Source organism: Callorhinchus milii, unplaced genomic scaffold (genome assembly GCF_018977255.1).
Source record: "Callorhinchus milii isolate IMCB2004 unplaced genomic scaffold, IMCB_Cmil_1.0 Scaffold2, whole genome shotgun sequence".
Taxonomy (NCBI): Eukaryota; Metazoa; Chordata; class Chondrichthyes; order Chimaeriformes; family Callorhinchidae; genus Callorhinchus; species Callorhinchus milii.
In genome coordinates, this window is record NW_024704743.1 from 32,213,279 (window position 1) to 32,240,520 (window position 27,242).

Here is a 27,242-nt window from a genome sequence, read left to right on the forward strand (position 1 = left end):
GGATGATGGTGAGGATGATGATGGTGATGATGAGGATGGTGATGATGATGGTGATGATGGTGAGGATGATGATGGTGATGATGGTGATGATGGTGATGGTGATGATGATGAGGATGATGGTGATGATGATGATGGTGATGATGATAATGATAATGATAATGACGGTGACGGGCGGCGGTAGCCGAGTCCATTCGGTAGTTTCCGTGGCCCTGGCTGCTGCGGGGGGGGGAGAGGGGGAGAGGGAGAGAGAGGAGCACTCGGGCATTTCCGTGGAGAGCCACAGCCTCCAGCAGCCGAGTCGGTGAAGCGGGGACCTGATCGCTGTGGCTGTAACATGGCGGCGGCGAAGGGAGACCACTGCAACATCTTCGATTAAAAACTCTCAGCCTTTTGCACCCCCCCTGCCCCCCTGCCCTGCCCTGCCTGCCCTGCCCTGCCCCCCCCTGCCCTGCCTGCCCTGCCCTGCCTGCCCTGCCTGCCCTGCCCCCCCTGCCCTGCCCTGCCCTGCCTGCCTGCCCGGCCATGGAGCCCCGCTTCACCTCCACACCCCGGTGCCTGGGAACGCAGAGAGAGGGTTTGCAGCAGTCGGAGGAGGAGGAGGAGGAGCAGCTGAAGGAATAAGTAAAGTTGCAGAGCCCTCTCGACCAGCGGAGCGGGAGGGGGGAATTTTTTCCTTCTTTTTTTTTCAAACCCCCCTCCTCCACCCCCCCCCAGGAAAAAGTCGGTGAAAAAAAATGTCGGGCTCCAAGGTGAAAGTGGCAGTGAGGGTCCGGCCGATGAACCGACGAGGTGAGCGGCAATAACTATCTATAATATATATATATATATGTATCTATATATATATATATATATATTAGCGATTATATTCGCAAACTCTGCTCTTTTCTGGGGTGTTTTTTTTTGCTGCTGAAGCTCACGGGGTTATTGCTGGCGCTGTGTGTGTGTGTGTGAGTGAGAGGGGGGAGACACGGGCAGAGCTGAGAGATTCACATTCAAAGACTTGTCCCCCCCCCCCCCCACCCCCACCCCCATGTTCTGCAGAAATTGAACTCAACACAAAGTGTGTGGTGGAAATGGAAGAGAATCAGACCGTCCTTCACCCACCGCCTTCCACCAACGCGACCAAGGGAGACAACAGGTAACCAGCACCGCGTATCCGTGCAAACTTCCCCCCTTCAAAGCCTCCTATTAATCCTTCCTCATCCCCCCCACCACCCTCACCCCCTCCTCTCCAACCCCCTCATTTTTGCCAAACAATAACCCTTCTCACTTTCTGCCCCCCACCACCACCACCCCCTCACCCCGCACATGCCCTGGTCAGATGCCCTCTGCATTAAGTCGGGGCTTCCCTGTACTGTATTATTAGTGCAGATTATATTGTATTATTCAGTGCCTCTTATTAATAATCATGCACTTTTTCTTATTGCAAAGTCAACCCCCATTTGGCTTTCTCTCCCCCCCCCCCCCCCCCTTTGCCCATATGCCCAGTGCTATTAGCAGGGCGGGCTTTTTTAATCTTATAGTTGTTTTACACATGATTTAACTTATGCTCACGCTGCAAAGTGAATTTACAGATGCAATAACAGACCGAGCTTTGCACTAACCGCGATCCACATCCCAAACTGGAAATCAGGGATAACAAAATCTGTTATTCTCATTAAAATTGGGGGTGGGGGGGGGGGGGGGGGAGGAAGGGAGGAGGAGGAGGAGGAGGTGGTGGTGGTGACAAGACTTGTCTCAGACGATCCAGACTACAAACGGCGCCAGTGTACACTTTCTAGCTGGTCCTGAACTAAATGGATCCGAGATGAAAAGTCAAGCCTCTTCCTCCCACCCTTGGGTTCGCACTCCGCTTGAAATCGCATTCTTGCAGACAGCGAACGAACTCACGAGCGAGTGAGTGAGCGAAGAGACTTACTTTTCTGCCCGGTTTTCCCCAACAAGAAAACCACACACACACACACACATACACACACGGCACAAGCCTCGATCCAATACAATCAATTCCGTGGGAAAAGTTTGCTAATCAAAGGAAAGATGATGTTGGCACACGTCCAAAAAACATTCCGCAGGCAACAGACCATAGAAATTGAAAGAGAAAAAGAAAAGAGGGGGGAAGGGGGAGGGGGGGGTGGGGGGGGAGGAAAAAGTCTGTCTTTATCGGGAGTGAGAGAAGGAAATGCATATAAAAAGAAAAGATTTGCACATTGTGTGGCGATCAGACTGTTGTGCTTGTGAGAGTGAGCAGTGAAGTCAGTGGCACAGAGAAAGAAAGAGAGAGAGAGAGAGGGAGAGAGTGGTTGGGGTGTAATGTCAGGGCTGATGGTTAGTCACTGGGTTGGTTATTCCTTGTCCAAGGGATGGTTTCCTCCAGACATTTGCAGGTCCCGAGCACTTGCGGGTTGGCTTTTGTTTTAGAGAGAGACCGAAAGCGTCTGTTCCTGTGGCTCTTACACAGACTCACACCCAAATAGATCACATCGATCTTCATCAAAAGGCAATAACTGATTCTAGAGGGGTAAAGGGGGGGGGGGGGGGGAGAGAGAAGGGAAGGAAAGGGGGTAGGGGAGAAGAGAGAGAGAGAGAGAGATCAGGAATCAATGGAGAAATCTTAAAACATTTGCAAAAATTGGAGGGAGTGGGCTTTCTGCTTTGAAGCTGTGTGTGTGTGTGAGTGTGTGTGTGTGTGTGAGTGAGTGTGTGTGTGTGTGTGTGTGTGTGTGAGTGTGTGTGAGTGTGTGCCCAGCCTTAAACAGTGCAAGTTTTACACCTCTCTCTGTCTGTTTAGGAGTCGGTTTGGAGCAACACTGAATATTACCGACTGAACTCTTTTATCCCCCCAACCCCCTCCGCCCCACCTCAAAGTTGCAAACTTTTTAAGATAACTCGATTAATCCCGGGGCTCTCTCTCTCTCTCTCTCTCTCACTCACTCTCTCTCTCCCTCTCCCCCCCCCCCTCCTCCTCCCACCTCCCTTAGAACCAGTTATTGGGTTTTGATCAAGATTAATGATCTCTCTCTGTGTGTGTGTGTGTGTGTGTGTAAGTCACAGTAACAATCCCCTCTTCAGTTGACTGACCTACACGGGAGAGACACACGGCTCTCAATGTACAGCTCAAAAAGCTCTTCATTCCCACGGAGTGAGTGAGTGAGTGAATGAGTGAGTGAGTGAGTGAGAGTGCAGTGCAGTGTGTAACAGTTTGGAAAAGCAGGTGTGGTTTCTTTGCCATTGTGGTAAATAAGCGATCGTGTCTCACTGGTGTGTGTGGGGGTGTGGGGGGGGGGGGGGGGGGGGGTGGTGGTATGTGTGTGTGGTGGGGGGTGTGTGTGGGGTGGGGGTGTGGGGTGTGTGTGTGTGGGGTGGGGGGGGTTGTGTGTGTAGGGTGTGGGTGTGTGGGGGGGGGGTGTGTGTGGGGGTGGGGTGGGGGTGGGGGGTGGGGGGGGGAGAGAGCTGTGGACTTGACATTGTTAGAGAGTGAGATAAAGCTCAGGATCCAGGTTCTTTGTGATAAGAAGTGACTGAACCCCACCGATCTGTATTTAGCTCACAGTTTGTAGGGTAGGGCCTCTCGTAGGTAGTTGCCTCCGGCCACAATGTGAATGCGGTTCAAGATAATGCATAGTTTGGGGTTAAAAGGTTTCGTAATGACAATATCAAAAGCACAGCTTCTAAATTTAGATCAATTGCAACGAATGGCAACAGAATATTGCTGTGGTGCTTTATCGATCGTGTAACATTAACTCCACGCGATCTGGTGTCAGCCTTTTATTTGGACCCTTAATCGAATCGATTTAACTCGAGGCAACATATCTATATAACAGTGATCAAAGTTTCACTGGGAGTATATTATCAAACACTTTCGTTTTGTCAAACACTGTTATTTCAAGCCTCTGGGACGATATCCCACCTGAAGGGCGCTATATAAATGCGAGCTCCAATAATACCAACGTTGCATTATATGAACTACTTTCAGCTATGGAGCAAAAGTCTCTTTTTAATATATATATATATATATATATATATATATATATTAAAAGGAGACTTTATTTTGTGTAATCTGTTTTGGTGTTTGCTATATTTCTGAATGGATTGCCCAGCACAGCTGGTCTGTTTTGGGGACTCTATGGCAGCCAATTAGATGGCGACCCCATTGCACTTCGTGGGAAACTGGGTCAGGAGGTGGAAATATGAACCATAATCTGGTCCCAAGTCTAAAATAACAATCCTTTAGGATGACAGGAGTGTGACTTCTGCTCATTTTGTTCAGTTGTATTGTTATTTTTGTAGCTCCAATAATACCCAAATTGCATTATACAAATGCGTTCAGCTGGAGAGAGCAGCCCCTTACTTAATGGATTCATTTACTTTAGTGTGTCTCATGCTTGCAATATTTTATTCATTGGAATTTGCTCACAAAACAGACGCTATGTTTTGCGGTACTGAATATTCTGTGAAGCACTTTGCTTCACAGGATATATTTGATGCGAGTATATCCTGTTCTTCTGACATGAAAAGTGCTTGATACAAGAATTATTATCATCATTATATGGCACTGAACCTCGGAGCTGGGGAGCAGTTAAACAAAAGCAACAAAATAAATTCTCAGCCAGTGGAGTAGAAGGGATTCTACAACTGGTCTTAGCCACTCCCTCACCCACTGAATTAGGGAGGGGAAAGTCAAGATCTGATGTGTACCTGTTTTCTTTAAATCCATGAAACACTGTCCCTGAGTTAAGCCCCATCAGGACAGGGGAAAGAATTTCTCTTTTGCATCATCCTTTGCAATGTAGTAAATCAGACTTTTCTTCCACTCCATTTTTGTTTCTCTTTAAGTATTTTAGTCAGGGACAGCTTCAGATTTTATTTCTTTGCAAAAGAAAGATCTTGTGCTCTGTAATCTCTTAAACTGCCGGTCATATTTTGATAATCTTATCATCTAATTGGACCATTCAGAATTTTCATTCAATACTTTGATGACAGATTAAGATATCACAAAGTGTACAGTCCAAAGGGTGTTAAAATGCAAAGGGTCAAACTAAATGCAAAGAAGATGCCTGTATACAATAATAAAGTTGATATATTCCCATGAGAACTCCCGTATTCATATTTATTTTGGACTTATTTTGAAATTGTCAGTTTCACTGCTGCAAAAAACACATAGACAAATTAAAGGATCCTGATCACTGCAGAGATTTTTCAAAGAAATTTTTGTCACAAAAATAAGTACCCATTTCCTGCAGTTCTGCAGCTCTTGATTTCATTATTTATGATCCCAACCCAGATCCCATCCTCTGTAGTACATCTCTTTGGTGAGATATTTTATTGTAATTGGGGAGTGAGTGAGCAATTGATTGAGTTGGGCTTTATTCTTGGCTTGCTGAATCATGTCCATTTGCATAAATCTATTTTGCCAAAGCATTGGTTGAATTCCTGAGGAAAAACCATGGAAATCCTTAAAAGTCCAAGATAGAAAGAGGTTCTCCCCCTCCCTCCCCCACACCTTGCATCACACACAACACACAGAATAATCTTCTCTCCTGAAGCCATTTTCTTATGGTTGGGTACAGTCCTGTGAACGACTGATTTGCTGTGTGAACCTTGCTTCTTGGTGTCAACAGGGTATTTGATCATGAAGATCCCACTAGCCTGGTAGTTTGCTGGCAGTGCTTCCTGGCTCAGTACCATATAAAGTGAGTCATTTACTTGATGTAACATTGGGGAGGAAAGCACAAGGACAAGGTCCTGATTGCCAAAGACTTGGGAATTATTGTTGCATTTTGTCCATGAGCACAATTGCTGTTTTCAGATCTTTGGAGAGTGATGCACAGTGGTAATTTTTATGACATACAGGACAATTATGCCAAATTCTAATGTAATATTTCTAATGGGGTTCCTGAATAATACGTTTGAGTTGCAAACGGGGACTCGGTTATTTAACAAGAAGTATGTGACCTTGAAACATTGGGCCCATTCCCTTTCTCCCTTGCTCAGCAAGCAACCCCGACACTATGCAGCACCACATTATCCTATGGAAGTATGCTATATAAATGCAAGTTATTGTCATTGTATGTTGTATGAGAATGGAGTTCGGACATGTTGTGAGACACACCTCCACTTCTCAGATGGAGTCCTTCTCCAGGACCACTGCTGACCTGACAGAATGTCTGTCACACATCAAGTCCTGAATGAGAGCCAACTTTCTTCAGTTGAACGTCAACAAGTCCGAGGCTCTCCTGATTGGCTCCCGTAAGCGCCTCCTCACCTCAGGCGCTGACAGCATCACCATCCATGGTTGCACACCCCACCTTGCTAAGCCAGTCTGGAACCTTGGCATCTTGTTTGACCCTCAACTATCCTTTCTACCCCACATCTGCGCCATGACCCACTCTGCCTTCCCCCACGTGGCTGACAGTACGTTTATTAGAAAGAGTAGAGAAAGCAGAAGACAGTGTGGAGAACAAGCGTAACACAATCTAGAAACTGTATTACACGTGTCCTAAACTTGAATTTGATACACAACAACTTGCATTCATATATTTATCACATTATCACATTGTCGATTGTCTATGTTTCATAGGATTTTTACAATGAAAGTGAGTTTAGCAGCAAGCATTTTAATGGCAAAACATCCATATGTACATACACTGGAATCTAAATTGAATATAGATACAGAGATAGATAAAGAGGGAGGTAGGAAAGGGCCCAGAGGTCCATCAACTCTGCTCCTGGGAGAATGCCCCCAATTCCAGCTCTCACACAATGGCATCCCTGGTACTGGCACTCAGTCCACTTCTAGGATTGGCCAAAACCAGAGAAACCCCAAAATAAAATCCATGGCCAATTTGAGGTTTTATTTAATCTCAGCTTCTTTGTTCAACTCCTTAATGTCTATACCACTGATTCCAAAATGATCTCATGACATCACAAGGATTCACAAATTCTAAATATGACCCATAATTTGATTTTAAGCACAAAATGACTACTCATTTTGCAATGTTTGGGAACTGATTGTTGGTTTAGAATTTGGTGCAGTAAGGTTGTTTCCAGGTACTATCTAAATCTCTGTTCAATTGCTTTCTATTGTCACACATACATTTTTGGTTATTTTATGAATTAGTCAGTCATTTAATAATAATAACAATTCTTGCATTTGGAATAGCATCATATCATGTCACTGAGATGTCTCAAAGCGCTTCACAGAATATATTGTAAAGTGGATTGACTGTGTATTTTGTGGTTGAAACACAGCAGCCAGTTGCACACAGCAGAGCCCCACAAACAGTCGTGGATTGAGTGACCAATTTTTTGGGGAGGAATTATTAGCGCCGGAAGGCGATCCGCCAATCGACCAGCAGTCGGATTCCTACGTGCTGCTAGGTAAACAGAGACGTCTGGAGTAAGGAAACTTGCCTAAGATTTCGCCCTGCCTGGGAATCGAACCCGTGTCCTCTCGCTTGAGAGGCTAGCGCGCTCACCAATACACTATGGGATTCATTGCTATTTATGAGATACTGTACCAATGATTCAAATTAGAGGATATATTTGCCTGCTTAACAACATAGTTCAAAGTAACTTGCTGACAAAGTGCTTTGAGGCAGTGATATTTTAAATATCAAGAGTTTATACTTAAATGATACGTCAATGCTCCCAACATCAGTAAACTCCCATGTACTCTCGCAGCATTTGATTGTTTTTATGTAATCCTCAAATCCAATCCTGTCTCACCCATTCATTCACTTCATTGCAAAAGTATTAATCCACACAGCATAACTGCATTATTTGTGATTGTCAAATATCCATACCATCGGGGTGTGGGGGAGGTGGAGAAAAATAAAAATTCTTAATTGCCCTAAGACTCGCTTGAGACTTTTTTTGTATTTGCATTGTATAGTTCTTCATTAGTGCTTAAAGTTAAATAACTTGCTTGCATACAGTTTACCCATTCCTTTCAACATTTCGAGAACCTAGAACATGTCTCTTCTTTTGCTTTTTACAATGAAGACAAGCTCAGCTCTTCAAATCTCCTCTCCATCAAGACTTATCTGTTTTACTCTCTGTCAGCTTTTTTTGAAGAGAAGATGCTCAAAATTGGATGAAATGTTCCGAATGTGGTCTCATTGGTCACCTATATAAGCCTCAAATAACTTGCTTGAACTTGTAGTTCAATACTCTTGAGGTGACGTTCTGATATGCAACTAATAATTACTTCACTGGATGTTTTCGGTGAATAGTCATCCCAAATGTTTTCCCACATTTGCTAATGGATACGTATTCATTGTGTATCTGGTTTCCATTCCATTATGCATAGCTATATCCATTGAAGTCTGTTTACTATCTATTTAATTGATCTAAATCCCCTTGAATGCTTTCAATCATTTAATTTGTCAGCATCTGTAATGGCCACATTAGCAAATCTTAGGTTGTATTACAGTATTATAAGAAGCATTGCCCTCACTGATATGAACGGAGGACCCAGAGCAGACCCCTCCCTGTCTGAAGTTTGTCGTCACTCCTCCCTACCCAAACCTCAGCAGAATGTTTTCCATTTATTATCTTTCTATTGTTAAATCCGTCTTCATTCTAATTAGTTAATTGATCCATGAATTAAAGAAATCTTAAGGAATTTCCATGTGGATTACATTGACTGAAATGCGTGTCGATCAATTTACACTCTCCCCATAGCATTTCAGATTTTGAAGAACAGCCTGTGCTTCTAAATCCATACTGACTCCTTCTTTTGGGTCATAAGGGACAGCAACATTTACGGAGTTCCATAAAACTAATTCAACCCTGTAATAACATGTCCTCTAAATCCAATCTCTCAGAGACTGTGTTATAAGCAAAATGTGAAAAAAGCTGACTTCCACGTCACCATTGATGTCACTTCCGGCACACTTGTCCAATACTCAAGAAGCACTGCTGCCGTCACTGCCTTCACAAAGTGACATCAGTGATGCTTGCTTCACATTGCCTGCAACTTGCAAGATGTGGCATCAACAGCAACCTGGTTCCGTGAAAATTGGCCATTTCTTTAGGCGTTGAGTCCACTGGAAGCAGAAAGTACTATGCTCTGGTTAATGCAGGTCCACAGGATACCACTGCTGTAAGCGAAGCAGTGCTACACCTGAGATGTTGTAACCGGTTCTGCGGTTTGTTTATGTTGCCTCCATTTGGTGAAATAAATACATTCTATTTTGTACATTGAAGTTGAGGTGTGGGAGTGGTGGGTGATGGTACATTGTAAACCAGTTGGAACATCTATGCTCACCAGAGTCATCCTCGAGGTGGTGCAACACTAGTATTCCTTACCCTCTTGCTCTCCTATCAATGGGCAGGGGTGTAATGAGCAGGATACTTTTGGTAATTGCAGAGCAATAAAACAACTTGAAATCTTATTACCATGGTTTACCATGTTTGCTAACCAAGGTTTATCATGTTTGCAAACCAAGGTAGCTGCAACAGAGTTTTGTATTTAATAAAGTGCAGCCTGAATATTGGACAGTGGCTGAAGGGATACATATAATAGTAGTGATCCTCGATGAAAGTTTTGTTTTAGATAGAAAACGGTCCCTGGGCTATTCACAGCAGACGCTTCCTACACCTGTAGTTAAATGTAAATGTTTTTCTTTCCCAAACATTTTACAGGAAATTGGCAAAGGAAGTATTTGTTCAGCAACTTTATGTATCAATTTAACCACTGAAACAAGAATCTCATTGTTCACGAAGCTTAAAGGCAGTAATCTGGCCTACCATTCTTAGCACTGAGAGGATTGAAGTTCAGCAAAGTGAGACAATCTTGGACAATGTGAAGGAAAGTTTATTAGGAGGCTTCCTGTTGATCAGTGAACGCACATGTGGCAGGGATTCTGAGCACTTCATTGTTTCCATAGCCGCACATAGAAAGCGGGATATTGGTACAGGTTGTGTCTGCGATATTGATCTCACATCCTGAACCTTTGAACTGTTGATTTATGAACAGAACTGCCCAAGATAAAGGGTCAGGGTTTGTCGGGTGATGCCTTGTTTCAGTGTGCACACCGTGTGGGTGTGTATGTTTGTGCAGAGATCGAGGTTGTAGATTTGACAATTTTTATTTTTAATTTAAACTTAAAATTGAGATTTTAAGTGACCACATCTAAAAAGGAGGTTTCTAATATGATCCACTTCTTGAAGTGGGATTAATAAAGATGGCCTTAAGGGATTTGGAAGTACACATGTTTGTCTTAAGTTGGATGAAGTCAAGGCATGCTTTGCTTTCAGAACACATGTTCTATTGCTTAATTCCCACTGTAAATCTGTAAAAATATAACGTTGACGACCTAGGAGGAAAATATTGCTTCCTCTTCAGGTGTAGTTGTTTTACCCTTCTGTGTCCCTCTTGAATATTGCGAATCAATTGGCAGCATAATTTGAAAAATCATAGTGGCATCCAAAACATTTTTCTATTTGATATGACTCGCGGTCTCTTTAGGTGGAGGGGCGGCAACACATCTTAGTACCTTAAGAATCTGGAGCACAGAGCAGCTTCACTGGTGTTGTGCAGTTTATGGACTGTGAGCTCTCTGATTTAAAGTTTAATATATGTTTGCTGGTCGCAGCTGGGCTGCATGGCTAAATTGGCCTTCGCCTTCCCAAGGTCAGAGAGGGGAAAGCCAGCACATCTCTGCTCCTTGTTCCTCTATTGGTTGTGTGTCTGGGGGGAGAGGGGCAACCGGGAGCGGAGAGATCAGGCTCAGCTGTGACCCTGTTCTCCCTAAAATCAAGCGATGCTCCCAACACTCACTGTTAAAGTCACACAACCTTTAATGTCCACCTAAACAGTGGCCACTTGGGTGAAATATCAGAGGCTGATCAATGCACATGGAATTGCAGCCCAGCATGACAAGGCTGGAGACCAGTAACAGGGTTATTTTTCTTATGACAATGAGGAGAATATTAGAAAAATTATTGAATGCTCAAATATTTTATATTTATATCAAATACTCAAATCCTCGCATTTAATATGGCATTTTATCATTTCATTGAACATTTCAAAGCAATTAATAGGATTTATTCCAAAGTATATTTGCAGGCAAATGTAGAATCCAATTTGCACAAAGTAATGTCCCACAAATTTTAATCTGGGGTATTTTTGGCCAGGACATTAGGAGAAACACTTTTTTTTCTAAATGTGTCGAGGGATCTAACGCCTTACCTGAGCAAGCAGGTGGGACATCTCATCTGAAGGACGGCATCTTTAACAATGTTACGCTGTGAGTGTGACTGTGTGTGTGAGGATGCGTGTAGGGTGTGTGGTGGTGGGGGGTTATGTGTGTGTGTGTGCCTGCACTGAAGTGTCAGCCTGGACTGTGAGCTCAAAGTCATGAAGTGGTGCTTGAACCCACAACCTTCTGAATCAGAGGCAGGCTGACACCTAAATAAATCTGCAGCATGTGTGCTGCATTCAGGCCTCCTTTGTAAATATCAGCTTGTAGCCGCCAGGTGAAACAACACAGTTCTTCCTCTTGGCTTCTTGGGAATTGTATAGGAGGATTTTATTCAGAGAGTGTCTGTAGTCTAACTTAGCCATTAATTGTGCCTGCAAGGCCTAGACTACTATAGAGCACATGTTTACATAATATTTTAAGATATGTAGGTTATTTTGGGAAGGTCATATTCTGTTGTTTTCCTTGTGTATTGTAAGCCCTATCAGCAGAATCTGACGCTACATTGTTGTTGAGTTCTGTAATATCCTTGGGGTAGAGGGAGGAGGAATATCCTTGGGTCAAAGTGTTGTGGATGCATTTCACTTACACTGTAGGGAACATTATGCAGCACCGGGAGGAACAAACAAACTCCAGGCGTGATGGTTGGAAGTCCCTTTAGATTGCAACCACTGGACCTTCCCTGGCCTTACTGTAGCTGATTAGTATCCCGAGGCCTGTGAGGGTGGACTAGCAGAGTTGTTGTTCTGGAGGCCACATGTATCTAGCTGTTGTAAGCAGTACTTACTCGAATGAGATTGTGAAAAATGTCTCTTTCAAGAGCAGTGGAGCTTCCTTTTGCCTTTGAGGTTCTACTGGCAATGTTGGGACTGCATTATGTGTAGAGGGCTCGGGCAAGGGGGGCTGAGGGTTGGGTCTCGGGCGGGGGGTGGGGGAGATGGAAACTAATTTTTCAACAAGAATTTTAAAGCTGATGCAGTAGATTGGCAACCTATTGGGTGAAGCTAGTCTGTCCTTTCATAACATTAAAAAGGAGAAAGTGAAACAACAAAAATTGTTATAAATCCCCATTCTGCCAATGTTAGTGTTTGCTTATGAAGAAAAGCTGCAGAGAGTAAATGTAACGGAGACTGACTGGTTCATTGGCGATCAGTTGGCATCATGACTTAAGTCTTGCTGTAGAGCCGTTGGCGTTCTCACTGGTGTTTATTTCTTCAGCTAAAATCTCATTTACGTGCCCTGCAATTTTGTATGAATCATGCGGATGTTTGTGTTCTTCACAGTCCCATGTTAAGACAATGTTTGTGAGCTGAGGCTTCAATTAAATCTGGCATTTCCTGATAACTAAAAGGATAAATATGGTACCAATGTTCACTGTCTGGATTTACGGCTGCACCATTTTCCCTGCTGATGACATTAATTTCTCCCCGAGACACAGTTTAGAATCATTAAAACTGATACACTTATGAGAACAGTTTTTTGCTCACAAACTGTTGCATATCTTCATAGGGAACTGCTCAAGTGTAGCAGTCAGTTGAAAATGCCATATCTAGTGAGTCAGGTTCACAAGTTTTTTTTTGGAGAGGGAAGGAAAAGGAAAAATCCTAGCAGATTATTTGCAAAATTCTACAAGTGCATTGCTGTTAGGAATGGTGTTGTTTCCACCATGTGTACTCTGATTTTTGTGTGGAGGAAGGAGATGGAAAAGATTTGGATGCGAAGAGGAAATATAATACAATACAAAATTACATTTATAAAGCGCCTTTCACGTCGGAAGGATGTCCCAAGGTACTGAACAGTTAGAAATGAGGAGGAAGAGAAGAGGAAATGAGGATATAATGACATCTCAAAACGCTTCTCAGAATATATTGTAAAGTGGATTTACTGTGTATTTTGTTGGAGAAACATGCTTTAATCATCCCTAGCCCAGGGGCATTGAGAACAACTGTAATGCACCAAGAGCTGTCTTGGGACATGCTCCCGACATGAAAGGTGCTATACAAATGTAATTTTGTTGTTGTTGTGTTGTCTTGCACAGATTGCTTACTATCTCAGTCATCAGAGGAAAGATCGTATTATTTTTATAAACATTTAGTCTGTCAAATTATTTTTCTAATTTTCTTCCAACTTGTGGATGCCTCTCTGCTCCTGCTCCTCAGCGTGCTCTTGCTGGAGTGCAGTTTTCTTGACACCGGTTGTTCTCCTACGTACCACCCAACTGGCCATTGCTCATGTATGAGCCTTGGCAGTGAGTGTCAGCAGGTCACTCAACTGTAAAGGACGTCACAACTGAAACTGACCTCTTCTTACTTAGCTGCTACCAGTACAAGATGCTGAAGAGGGACAAAGAGCAGGAACCCTGTCTAAATTTACCCCTCCCTATCCCTGGGACGGTCAGGTCCAATTTAAACTCCCATTGCGGATCCCTGGACAAGACCAGCAAAACTCTAGTTATTTGCTTTTTTATCCACCCTCGTGCTTCTACGGTTTCAGTTCAGCTTTAACTGTGATCAGATTTTCATGGCAGTATATTATCAAACGCTTTCCAGTCTAAACATTTATAGACATTCAAAGTGCATTGTTGGGAGAGCGCTGCATTGTCAGAGGTGCTATCTTTAGGATGAAACCAAGGTCCCATCTGCCTGTTCAGGTGGATGTTAAAAAAACAATAACACCACTCAAAAAGAGAAGGGAGTTTATTCCAGTGTCCTGGTAACAATTCTCAGAGAAATGCAATTGTGGGACATTACTATGCACCAATTGGCTGCCTTGTTCACCTACATGGGCCCAGGCACCATACTGAATAATATTTACTTCCAGATGATTGAACATGATAAGGTGCTGTATCATATACAGAGATTATAATTATAATTACAGGGGCTTTTAAGTTCTGTGACTAGCAACTGATGAAAAGAATTGTTTGTTAATTACATAATTTATGTCATTTTTATTCATTATGTAATATGTACATAATGGTATCTGTAATTTCCTCAAAACACATGTGTTTGTACATGGTGCATGATGGATCCGCTTTTGCACATGGATGGGTATTTTGGATGAGATCAAGTGGGTGGAAGGGTTTCTTCCCAGCCAATCTTGTGATCTTGAGATGAACGTCATGTGATAAACCAACCTCATTATCATATTGTAGTTTTTCTCTCCGTGCATGGCCACTTCAATTTTATTTTGTGCCCATGATCAACATATCAATGGTACAGTATGTTTAAAACTGCAAAATACAACTTAATTAATAGTAATTTTACAAACGGGCTCAAAATGTATAATGGTCGTAATAGCAGATTGCTCAAAAGATCACCAAAGAGATTTGGGTCAAGTAGGCCATTGAGCCAATTTATTCTCATCTTTCCATAATACCCAAGAAGAACAACCACCACTTTCATTCATATTGCACTAGTTATGTGGGTAGTGTCTCACCCTGAGGTCCCTTCATATCACAGAATTCTGTTGTCATACTACAATCTGTAGTATTTTGAACCCTGCACTCCAATCTCCTCTCCGTTAAATCACCCTTCTTGGTAACTCATTCCCGATGTTGCTTTCCCCCCCTAAAAAGAAATGTCCTAAAATTGCCATTCACAAAGTTGAACCTGTGCCATTTGGTCCTGCAGCCTTGCATAGCTAAAATATTATTCCGGGTTTATTTTATCACATTTACCAATGTGTGTATCTCTGTAAGGCATCCATAGAGATGTCTCATTTTGAGGCATGAAAACCTAGCTCAATTAGTCCTCTTAATAGTGGGCATGAGCTTCTTTGCTTTTCTCTACTTCCAGGAAACCTTATGTTGCAGTACTTCAAGTGCATCCACCAGCATTGTAATCACGGCCTTGGGATTTTAACACAACTATATTGTGCTCTTGGGCTTGGGTGCTCTTAAGCAATGTGATGGGTTGCCGCGTGTGCGAAGACACTCGGCTGACCAAAAGGTATAGCTTTTAGGGCATTTTAGGCTCAGGATTGGCAGTGTGCGACTTGTGCAGTCGGAGATATTTCTGAAGTTTTGTGCGATCTCAACATACTGGGAATCTCACTGCGTTTAGTGTTTCTCATAACTCGTTGGACGTTTATTATACCAGCCGATGACGTGGCCCAAGAATCTGGGCGGGAACCCATTTTCTAGCTAATCTACCAAATTCAGCACTGAGCTCAGGGGATTCCCTCGATTTTAACAGAGAGGAGATAATTTGCGGGGGGGAAAATGTTGGCAGTATTGAGAGGAAGTTTCATTTCCTAAACCTAAATTGCTGTAGTAACAGCATGGAAAGAAGCTAGGCTCTGAACCAAAAATAACTAACAACTTCAAGTTGCCCTCCGAGGTGCTCTCAGGGAATATCCAAATTAATATTAAAACTCCTGGTTTTGTAAAACGGTAGGCGTTTATAAAACACTATCTTTTCATAGCCTCAGTCATTTCTGTGGATTTAAGCTGTTGATTTCATAGACTGTTCAGTCTACACTCTTGCAACCTCTGGTCACTGTCTATAAGTTCATGTGGCTCTTCACAGTTTGATATACAGTTCAAATTTGGAATATATTGAAATGGAAGGCACCCAGGTGTCTTAGGCAAAACACAGACTACTCTTGACGAATTATTATTATTATATATATAATATACATCAAATTGGTCAGGCATTTGTTTTCTGTCTCTCAGTTCACAACAGTTGATGGCCACATACAGGTTTGTGACTTTTTAGTAAATAAACTTGGAATTTGCCGTTATAATGCCGACCGGCAGTTAAATACTGGAAATTGTTTCTCACGGACATTAGTATTGGCAATCCTGCTGGGGGGAGTGGGTGGGGGAGAGAGAGATAGTCCATTTCAGACAAATAGGAGTGCATTTCTAATCGATACATCAAGAATTCCTAAATTTAAGCCACATACATATTGGACCCAACTGCTGCTGTGCCTGGATTAGGGCTCACTGACTGGCAGAGTTTTGTGTTTGTTTGGTTGCTATATTTTCACTATGATTACATAGAACATTACACAATGGAAATGGGCCATTCGGCCCAACTATTCCATGTCAGTATTTATACTCTACATGAGCCTCCACTCCTCATAATCCCTTCTCCTATTCCCCTCTGTTCACTTTTCTCTCATGCTTGCATCAGGTTTCCTCTTAAATACATGACTTATGAGCCCAATAAAACAACTTTATTATGAGTCCAGAATGAAATAGTAGCTTGCCTTTGCAATCTCTGGAACTAACCTGCCTCAATCCTCCAAGCCTCAAATCACACCTGAAGACTTTCCTCTTTAGCTGTGCCTTTGGTGACCTCTCCTCTCTTTCCAGCTGAGCATCAACCCGCATTGCTGTTGAGCGCTCCAATGCTACTTGCGTGAAAGGTACCAAATAAAGGCAAATTGTTTTTGCCTTCCGTGCAGCAGGTTAAGGAGCAGAGACTGTGTTTATTGTACAAAAGAGGTTTAATGGACATCATTTGTAATTGAACTATAAACAGTGATGAATGATCCAGAAGTCAGCCATTCTCACCCGATGAGCTGGCTGGCATGTGGGGAATGAAAGGGCGGCACCACGCATGCACAATAATAATAATATTAACAATCCTTGGATTTGATATAGCTTATTATCGCGTTGTTGAGACGTCTCAAAGCCCTTCACAGGCTATATTGAAAGTGGATCGACTGTATATTTTGTGGGCGAAATGGACAGGTTTCTGAGTGCAACCGTGTTATAAAAAACTACAGTAACAGGCATTACAATGGAGTTGCACTATTAAAGAAACTCTCTAGTAGACATGGTCAGAAAAGGTAACCAGGGGAAATTTCTTGTCATTTTCTTAGCAGATACTCTCTATTTGAATTAGTGTAAACCAGAATCATACATATTACAGGCCATCCGACCTAACCAATGTCTGCTGGTCCAAGCTCCTCCATTGGAGATATCTACCCAAATACCTGCTCTTTCCCCATAGCTCCTTGAACACGCTGTAGCCATCCTCCTCTTTCCCTGTCCTTGTAAAGCACTCACTTCGTGAAGGGCGCTATATAAATGCCAGTTACTGTTGTTTTATATTGATTCCCCTTGGATACTTATGCAATTTCCTACAGAGAATGATTTGCTCTTAGCTTCAATTGTAGCAATTATTCCATGATCTAATAACCTTCTTTGTGAAAAACCTTCCGACCTTCTCCCTTAGCTCTAGCTCTTTCCAGTGCCAATCCTGAACTTGTTACTACTACTATTACTACTAATAATAATCCTTGCATTTGATATAGCGTCTTATCACATCTTCGAGTGACTTTATTGAGTCACGTCTCAAAGCGCTTCACAGAATATACTGTAAAGTGAATTGACTGTATTTTTTGTACTAAATCCATTTGTAAAATGTAGCTTGCTGAGATAGGCAAATATATGAAGAAAAACTTCCTGGTACTGTCTTAAAAATGATCCTTTTCAACCCTAAACCTGTCCAGCCATATTAACAATTTGTTACATTTGTGATTTTTCTGAGTCCCACTGTATGTCTGTTCAGCTCCATGATTTGTGACAGGAACCTTGTGATCTGCTTGCACACTTGTAGAGTCAAGTTCACTATTCTACACGTTAAATGTAACTTGAAGCTTTATCTGTTGTGATAGTGAGTGGTTGGGGCTGAATGCAGCAGATTTTGTTCCACACAGCTTGTTGGAACAGTTCTCCAATTGCTGTCACCCCTAATAAGTCCTGGCATCCACCCGTCGCTTCACCTCGGCAATTAAACAAATTAAGAATTTCTATTCATATGGCTAGAATAACCATACAGTCATGTGACTCTTTTTCCTCTGCCCCGTTCATTGTATCTGCAGATCAGCTTATTGAACAGTGAGATGCCAGGGACTCAGTAGAAATGTCCTGTTGAAATTCTTAGGCCGACTGTGCAATATTATGCATCTCATGTTTGTGGAGGAAAAAACAAGCCTGGGTGAATTGAAAAATAAATCTGTTACCATTGACCACTGCAACATCTCTGGTTAACATGAAACATTTCACATTCACTGAAGGAATTTTCCACTCTGCTTGGCTAGTAAGCTAACAAAATGCTCAATTGGGTGGAAGTAATTGCCCAGAATGGTTATGAAATGTAAAGAGATGGTTTGTCCAATTACATGCCTTTGCAAAGCCTGTTCACATTCATTCAGGATGAATTTTGATTCTCCACCCTGTGCTTTAGTACTTGTAGTGTATTTTATTGCAGATTATTTTAAATTGCAGGGAACAAACACTACAGTATAGTTCATACAAGGTGTAGTGTACTCAAATTAGTGTATCTTTACTCACAATAGAGCTTGAGTCACCTCCTTATGTACAGCAAGGAAAGGGAGATACAGAAGATGTTAGGGGGGGAGAGAGACGAGTGAGAAATTGGACCTCCTCTAAATGTTAAAGGTTAAACCAAGATGTTCCTGACTTGCCATTCCTCACGGTGTCTTGGCCAACAATCCCCAGAAAAACAGATAAAATTGGTCATTCACTTCTTGCTGTTTCCTGTGAGAAATTAGCTGTTGCATTCACCTACAAATATTCACTACACTTCACAGTAAAATCCTGTGTAGAGTTTTGAGACCTTTCAACAGTATGATAAAACTCAATATCAGAATCAAGTATTATTATTTATTACAGAGGAGAGTACGTTATCTGTACAAATTGAGACCATCCCCATTGTGGTTATAAAAATTGTGTGGATTATGGGTCATCTCGCAAAATACAAATTAGCTACACTACTAACCAAAATTTTCTGCTATCAGAAAAAAATTGTACTCTACTAGCCCTTCTCTTCAACCGCTTTTGCTTTCTCTCCCACCTTCCTCTCTTCCCCTCTGATTTTCTCTTCTTTCTCTCAGACTCTCTTCTTTCTCTTCTCATTTTTTCCTCTCTTCTGGATTTTTCTGTATGTCCTGGTTCCCTCAATTATGTGTGTGTGTGTGTGTGTTACTATCTGTCTCAAAGTACTGTAATGTGGCTTTGCCTTTACTTATTAACCTATTGGGGGAATTGCATACTTATGCTCGAATTTTGCACTACACTGTATTTTCTCATGCCTCAACCTTAATTAATGACCTGCCGTGCTAAAAAATCTGAGATTGTTCTAGAATATCATGTGTTATTCAGCCTATTGCGTGTGTGTGGTTGACTTGCCTTATGCCATCCCATGAATGAAAATGATTATTTTCTAATTACCCGAATTTTGCAGAGCAATGTCCTTATTTCATACAAAGTGGTATATAGCTCAGTGGTTAGAGCACTCGCTTTGCAAGTGAGAGACCTGAGTTCAATTCCAGGCAGGGCGAAACCTTGGGCAAGTTTCCTTACTCCACACGCCTAATAATAATCCCTCCAAAAAAAAAACAATAATAACTTGGTCATTTTCAATCCATGACTGTCTGTGGGACATTGCTGTGCGCAATTGGCTGCCGCGTTCGCCCACAAATATACAGTCAATTCACTTTACAGTATATTCTGTGAAGCACTTTGGGACGTCTAGAAGATGTGAAAAGTGCTATATCAAATGCAAGGATTATTATTATTATGTAGCTGACATGTGAACATCACACTTCGACCACTTATCTTCCAAGAAGCTTTCTCAATAAATTTACATTCGACCGCTGCTGGAGAACACTCTTTCAAGACTGATGTTTTGTGTCATGGTCAATACTATTGTGTAATTTGGAATTTAGAATTTCTTTCCCCATCCCCCTAGGCTGGCACTCGGGTACACGACTGTTTGCCCACAAATATACAGTCAATTCACTTAACAGTATATTCTGTGAAGCGTTTTGAGACGTCTAGAAGACGTGAAAAGCGCTATATCAAATGCAAGGATTATTATTATTATTATCCCTGGGGCACAGTTGGAGGCACTGACCAATAGGTCATTAAACCTAGGTCTTGTCTATGGATTCAGGTGGACATATACAATCCAGAGACTCTACTCACAAAGAGAAGGGAGTTTCGCCTGGTGTCCTGGCCAGCAATCACCCAAATAAAATTGGTCACTCACTTCATGGCTATGGAGAAATGCACAGTCATTACCTTTGACAACAATTCCCCCTTTTAAGTTCTTTGAGACGTTATGACTTTATAGGTGCTATTGTTAAATAATAATCCTTGCATTTGTTATAGTGCCTTATCGCATCATAGAGGTGTCTCAAAGCACTTCACAGGATATACACCAAAGTGGATTGACTGTTTATTTTGTAGGTGAAAAAAGGGTTATTATTAATAATAAATAAAATGCAAACGTAGCTGTCACAAGCTGTTGCATCGGTTATTTGTTTTGAATAATGGACGTGTTTAGCTGTTCCATTTACAAACAATTTAAGATCTGTTTGGTCTGTGTAGATTGCTTAATGTTCCAGGTGACTGACTGAATAGCCTTTGAGGGCACTGGCTAACTGTAAGCAAAAAAACTTAAAATCATTTTGGTAAAAGGCTTTGATACCTTGTTTTGGAGTATCCTGCTGAAAGTGGACGTCATTTTAATAGAGGGGGTGGGGATGATGGTTGAGAAATAATGACTGATTGACTCTTCTGCATTTGGTTTCAAAGTCACAATGTGATCAAGTCTGAGCAGATATGTCCATTCCACTTACAAGTTATACCATCCTCTGTGGTAATGTGCTTTCACTATCTCCTTCCCACAATTACTGTATATGCTGAACATGCTGTTCCCTTGTTTGATGTTGTGAAAACAATCTGAAAGAAATAATTTGCGTTTTTATGGAACCTCATGACATAGTCACAGTAATTACTGTCAAGTGGGGTGGTTTGGTTTCGTTGGCAAACATAGCAGCCATACCCAGCATGGATTAAGGCATTTATCTAGCCAGAGTATAGTATACAGTAAATGCAGCCTGACATTGCTCATGGGTAATCTCCCTTTCTGGATGTCAAACGATGATTTAGAAGTTATTGCCCTGATGTTCATTAAGTTGTCTTGTTAGAGCATTCTGGTGTTGTTGCCCTGTCGTCACTCCGGAGGTGTTGTGCGTGTGCGAGGGCTCTTATTTGTCAAAGTTTTTCTTAGAGGCCCACTTCATTTCTTCCCCATCTGCGAGTCACAGACTCGACTGGGGGGGGGGGGGGGGGAGTTTCAGTTTCAGAAGCTCAATTGCACGTTGCCTAGAGAAGGTCGGGCAGGAGACGATGGAAACGTGAAACTGCATTTCTTTCAGCCGGCCCAAGTTTGAAACACGGAATCCAGCTGGGTGTTGCTCCCTTTGTGGTTCAGACCTTCTAAAATTCAGGAAATTGTTAGTGGTTCCAGTCCCCAATATTGCTATCATGTTGCCAGTAATGGGAATTTAACCCGCTCAATTTTCAGGCTCTCAACATTTTGAAAAAGAAATGCATTATGGGAGTGAGGGGACAGATGTATAATGTTCCTCAGATCATTGCACATTTAAAATAGCTTTTGTAATTTGATTTAAAAGTCCGAATGACTGTTGTTTGGTGGGAGAGACTCCAAGAAGTAGAAGAGAGTAATCGAGGGGGGTGAATTTATGGTTGCAATCTCTAATTCAATGGTTCAGATGATAAACGACTTGAAGATTGACCTCCCCTGGTTTGTGAGATCAGATTACAACCTTGAGATTACTCCTTGGTCTAGAATTTCACATTTTAGTGCTTTTGAATTTCAGTTTGAGACATATTTGGGAAGGTTGCATTTTTGACATTGATGCATGACATTCACAAAAGGCTGTTTGAAATTTGTGATACAGGCGGGATTATTGTCTATAGTCCTGGTTATAGGTAATTAATTGTAGACTAGTTCTTCAGTGAACCTGTAGATGTGGCATTGCAGTCATCAGTCCTTGGTGTTAATACAATTCTCCAACATGGCTCACACTCTTAATCAGTATTGAGGTAAATGTGTGACTGCTGACACAATTCGTGACCAACACCAATTCAATAAATAATATGCAATAAACACTCCCTAGATTTTAAATAACTCGTATAATTAAGGGGTTTCAAAGGCTTTAATCTCAAGCATTGATCATTGTATTTAAGACCAAGCATTGCTTACAATCTGTTATTTGAATCCATTTTCTATATTATATAATATTTATATTTACAATATTATCACTGTTTGCCATAGCCCGTGTATATTTTATTAGATGAAAGATCTTATGTTCTGTTCAGTATACGAATATTTGCTATTGTTCAAACGTAGAGCTTTTATTGTATGTTTAGAGCAACTGCAACATATTATTTTGCTCCAAATAAAGTTGCATTCCACTTTTCTTTGGTATCTGAGAAGAAATGCAAATGTTCTTCCTTTTCCAAATGATGCTGAAGCATTGCTGGATGTTCACTGGCAAAACAGCCATTGCATTTTACATTTCAAGCTCTCAGTAAATGAATATCAGCAATGTGCACATATATCCTTGCGTAGCATTACATTTGTTTGCTGACTTGTTATTGATACCAGTGGGGTTCGTACTTCAGTTCCAGTTAATTTGAAATCCAGTCTTATTTATCGACTTATCCTGTAAACTTTACTGTTACTCATGATAACAACAACAACAACCACAAATTACATTTATAAAGCACCTTTCACGTCACAGGGATGTCTCAAGGCGCTGGACAGTTAACAGTTTCACTTGAGCTGGGGGTTGGAATCAAGCAGGATGGGAGGGTGGCTGAAGGCACTGTCAAAGAGGAAGGTCTTGAGATGAGCCTTGAAGGAGGCAAGGGAGGGGGTGAGGATGAAGTTCCAGAGGGTAGAAAAGCTGAGGCCTGAGTGCCAATGGTAGAGTGGGCAGGGCGAGGGACACGGAGCAGGCCAGTTTGTACCAAGCGGAGGGAGAAGGCAGGTTATTGTGGTTTTAAATAGGTCACAGAGGTAGGGAGAAGCATGATCATGGAGGGATTTAAAAGTGAGGGCGAGGATTTTAAGCTCGATCCCCTGAAGGATAGGGGTGATTCTATGACACTATCTGAAACGACAAGGGAGTTTCTCTCAGTATCTGACCAACAATTCCCCAAAGAAAATTGATCATTCACATCATGGCTGGTTGCAGGACATTAATGTATGCAAATTGGCTGTTGCATTCACATAGTCTTTATAGTAGACTTGATATTTGATATAAAACCTTCCATGGCAGGAAAATCTCAAAGTGAGATTTCTTTTCAATACTTTGAGATTTTCCTGACGTGGAAGGCTTTATATCAAATATAGGTACAATATAATTATAATCATTGTATTAGCCAGTGCCTTGCAACATCCTCTCGACGTGAAAGGTGCTATACAAATGCAATTTTGTATTTTCATATTGTATTTGATATAGCTTCGTTACACGTCTGAAGGATGTTTCAAAGCGCTTCACAGGATTTACTATGAAATGGGGCGACTGTGTATTTGTAGGCAAATATATGTTTGTAATTGATCCCACCACCCAGTAAATGTTTCCAAAGTTTAATCTGTTAATGCCTTTCATCATTTTAAATTCATCAATCAAATCACTCTCAGTTCAAGGGAATATAACTCAAATATAACCTGAGTCTATCCAGCCTCTCATCATAGCTAAGCCACTTGTGACAGGTCAGCATGAAACTCATCCAGATAATGCTGTATTCAATATTTATGAATCCCTCAAATTATACCTTTGTTGAAGGTTACTAGTGAAATTAAAGTGAAGATAAGTGTAAAAGAAAGGGGCGAGGAACCGTGGCACCTAATCTGGCTTACAGGCTACCAACGAGAGAACTAGGGAAAATCAATTTCAAAGTTGAGATGGAATTTAACCACAGTATTTGCCAAATCCTGGACACTAAAATGCTACATAAATAGGGTACATCTAGGCCGAGGTAGAAATAGTCTCTTATTGACAAATATTCTGACATGGAGTCACTGAAAGATCTTGTTTTGTGTTCTCGGGAAGGGCCAACTTTAGGCTCTAATTTGCGGGTTGTGCTAACCATGTGTACCATCGGGGTTATAGGTGGCTTGAATGAGAGGAGAGTAATTAACAACCAACGTTAAGATTCCACAATCTCCTATAATGTTTACATTGTGTAATTACCTACTGTCATTCTGGGTATCAAATTCCCTCTGTGCACATGCATAAGCCACATATTAGAACCTCATCAGCTGTGCAATGTTTACAGCTGCTCTTCCCTAAGTAGGAATCTATTTTTCTTTGATTATTAACATAGCCAGGTTTACGGCAATAACGGGCTCGAGGAGAGAGCAGGTTGGACACACAACGGAAACACGCACTGCTGACACTGAGCATTATTATTAGATTGCCCTGTTGATTTTAATAGCAAATGTCTGTTGATTCACAGTGATACAAGTTTAAAAGGTAGCATGGCTTTATTTTTAAAACTATTAATTGCAAACTTTTGCAAGGACCTTTCCAGTAACATTCAGTACTGGGTGACACCATCAATCTACAGACTATTTCCAGTGCGTCGTTTGGGAAGATAATAATAATCCTTGCATTTGATCTTGAAAGGAGAAGATTATACTAAGTCCTTTCAAAATTTCTGGTACCTCAACAAAATGCCTGGACAAATGATGGTCCTGAAAATTGAAAGAATGGAAATTCCTGCACAAATCTACGCTTAGAAACGTGCACGAAGTCTGTTTTAATTGCATGCCACAAATCAAGTACAAAGGGATCATTGGTGAATGGGGAAGTAATGGATTCCACTACTGTACAAAGAAACCGCCTGTTTATTGTATGTACCAATGATGTAACCCGAAACTTTACAAAGTAATCTTCCGTAGTGGCTGTTCAGCCTTTGTTAGCCTAGTACATAGAGGCTTACTCCCAGGGATGGGCTCTATTATATTCGTCAGAGCTGGGATATGGATAAAACACGTTCTTTGTCAGAAATTGCCTAAAGAGAGGTTGGTGATCCTCTCTGGTGTACTTTAGAATTGTGCGTTTTTTTTTAAAAAAAGGTCTTGGTGTCTTAACAGACATTGCTTTGGTTCAGCCCAGATTGATGGGAGGAAATTCTTCTCCCTCCGCTGACTATCGCAACTTTGAATTGACTGTGTGCGCCTTCAGTGAATGTTTGAGTTTTTCAATGGTTGCTAAACAGGCCTGTAAATCTGGTTTACAGCCAACAAAGAATATTTTGTAAACGTTGCTCCCACGTTCCTAGATTGTGGTCGTTGGAAGAAAAGTTTTTTTTCTTGGCACTGAGGCCAATGTGATCTACATTGTGAGTTTTGCAAAAGAATTGGTGAACTGTAAACCTCAGATAGGTCTTGGCTAACCCTCTCCAACTCTGCTTAGTCAGTGGCCTCGCAAACGTAAGTGAGGTTGGCATGCGAAAAGAGTTCCACATGATTCTTGTGTGTGCTGGATTTTCCGTTGCATTCTAGGAGTATAGTGTTCTTACTGCCTCTGCATATTGGGTTAATTTGGCACAGTTTCCTACAGTATACTGATATTCTCAAAATATCGTCTGAATTATGGAGCAATGAGGCATTCTATTGGAATTGATCCTGTTTGACTTATTTTGGTTAGTTTGAAGGTCCTGGCCTTCGGAAGACAGTATCTTAACAGTGACCTCGAGGAATACAACAACAGCCACAAAAACTTGTATTTATATAGCGCCCTTCACACAGGGTAGCGTCTCGAAGCACTTTTGGCAAGGAATCCAGCCTCATTTTGGTGGAGGCTGGAGCACTGCCCACACACACCAGTTCCCTTTAGTAAAAAATTTAATTCTCTGCATTAATTCTAACCATTTCACCATTGAAACAATGAATTGCTTTCTGTGTGTGTGTGTGTGTGTGTATGTGGTAGGAGTCGTAACTAATATAAGTTAAAAATATCAGTTTCATATCTGTCCTCGGGTGACACTGTGATTTAAAGACATCAAGTAGCAAGAGGGAAATGAAAGACTATATTATCTGGATGGTATCAAAAACCGTTGTCAACATGAATTTGAATGGATCCTGTGCTCCATGTTAATTGACAAAATGTGAGGGGGAAACCCGTAGTAACAATGTTTGTCAGTGCAGTATAGGTACTTGATGCTTTTCTTCATAGCTCTGCTGTGCATTACTCTGCCCTGTCTGTGTGCCTCTTCTGTGGAACTTGTGCAGTGCAGGGTTGCAGTGCAGACATTTTGAAGGTCATGTAGATTGTGGAGAGAAATAACTGGATACATGAGTACTTCTGTTTAGAAATGTCATTGCTGGCGAACATCTGACTATTTTTATCTGGCCAAACTAAAGCAAGTCAACTCCTGGATCATAGCCTACTTAAGGGGAGCAATTCTGTTTATTTTTTATATATAAAGAAATAATCATTTAAAATGTAATTTTATTCATAAAACTTTTCCCGGATTATTTCCATTACTTGTGTGCTATTTTCAACCGAGTTGCAATACCTTAAAACTCTGGCTGGCGGACTAATGGGCGGGAGAGGTGGAGGAGGTTCCGTCTGGTGAGCTGGAATTTCCAGCTAAGTGTAAATACAATAGAAGTTTACCAACTTCCTTTGCCATCGGCTTTTTTCAGTGCCGAAAAATTACTGTACTGGTATTGTAATTGTTTGAATCCCACGATAGAGTATAAGCTGTCTTCTGCTCAGGGATTCAAAATGAATCAAAGTTGATATCCCTGACCACTGAAGGGCAGCGAGCATGGTAAGGTGGGGGCGAAGGGAGGTGGCGGTGAAATGGGCTTAGTCAATAATGACCAAGAGAGTGAAAGTGAGGGGAATGATGTGTTGCGGCATGAGGGCTTATGGATCACCTTGGAGGAATATTGCTGATCTTCCATTAAGAGAAAGGTGAGACTGATGTGGGGTGCGGGGTTAGTGGTTGAGGAATCGAATTCATATTTTTGGGAAAAGGGTTTATTTCTGTTTCTATGTTTGGAGAAACTCCGGGCTCTTTTTGAATAGTGCCATGGGATGCCATGCCATGGAGTCCTGCAGCTCAGTGGTTAGAGCACTCGCTTTGCAAGCGAGAGACCTGAGTTCAAATCCAGGCAGGGCGAAACCTTGGGCAAGTTTCCTTACTCCACACGCCTAATAATAATC

The 27,242-nt window shown here is 41.7% G+C and overlaps 1 protein-coding gene across 4 annotated transcripts in view; it reads left to right on the plus strand.

Moving 5' to 3' along the window:
* The first annotated feature begins 709 nt into the window (after positions 1 to 709).
* kif13a (kinesin family member 13A) overlaps positions 710 to 27,242 on the plus strand; it is a 154,967-nt gene continuing 128,434 nt past the window's right edge. For all 4 annotated transcript variants that reach the window (XM_042332228.1, XM_042332230.1, XM_042332229.1 and 1 more), the window contains exons 1-2: positions 710 to 789; positions 1,042 to 1,138. In XM_042332228.1, the coding sequence (XP_042188162.1) occupies positions 735 to 789; positions 1,042 to 1,138 (152 nt within the window). In that variant the 5' untranslated portion in view covers positions 710 to 734. The remainder of the gene's footprint in view (positions 790 to 1,041; positions 1,139 to 27,242) is intronic.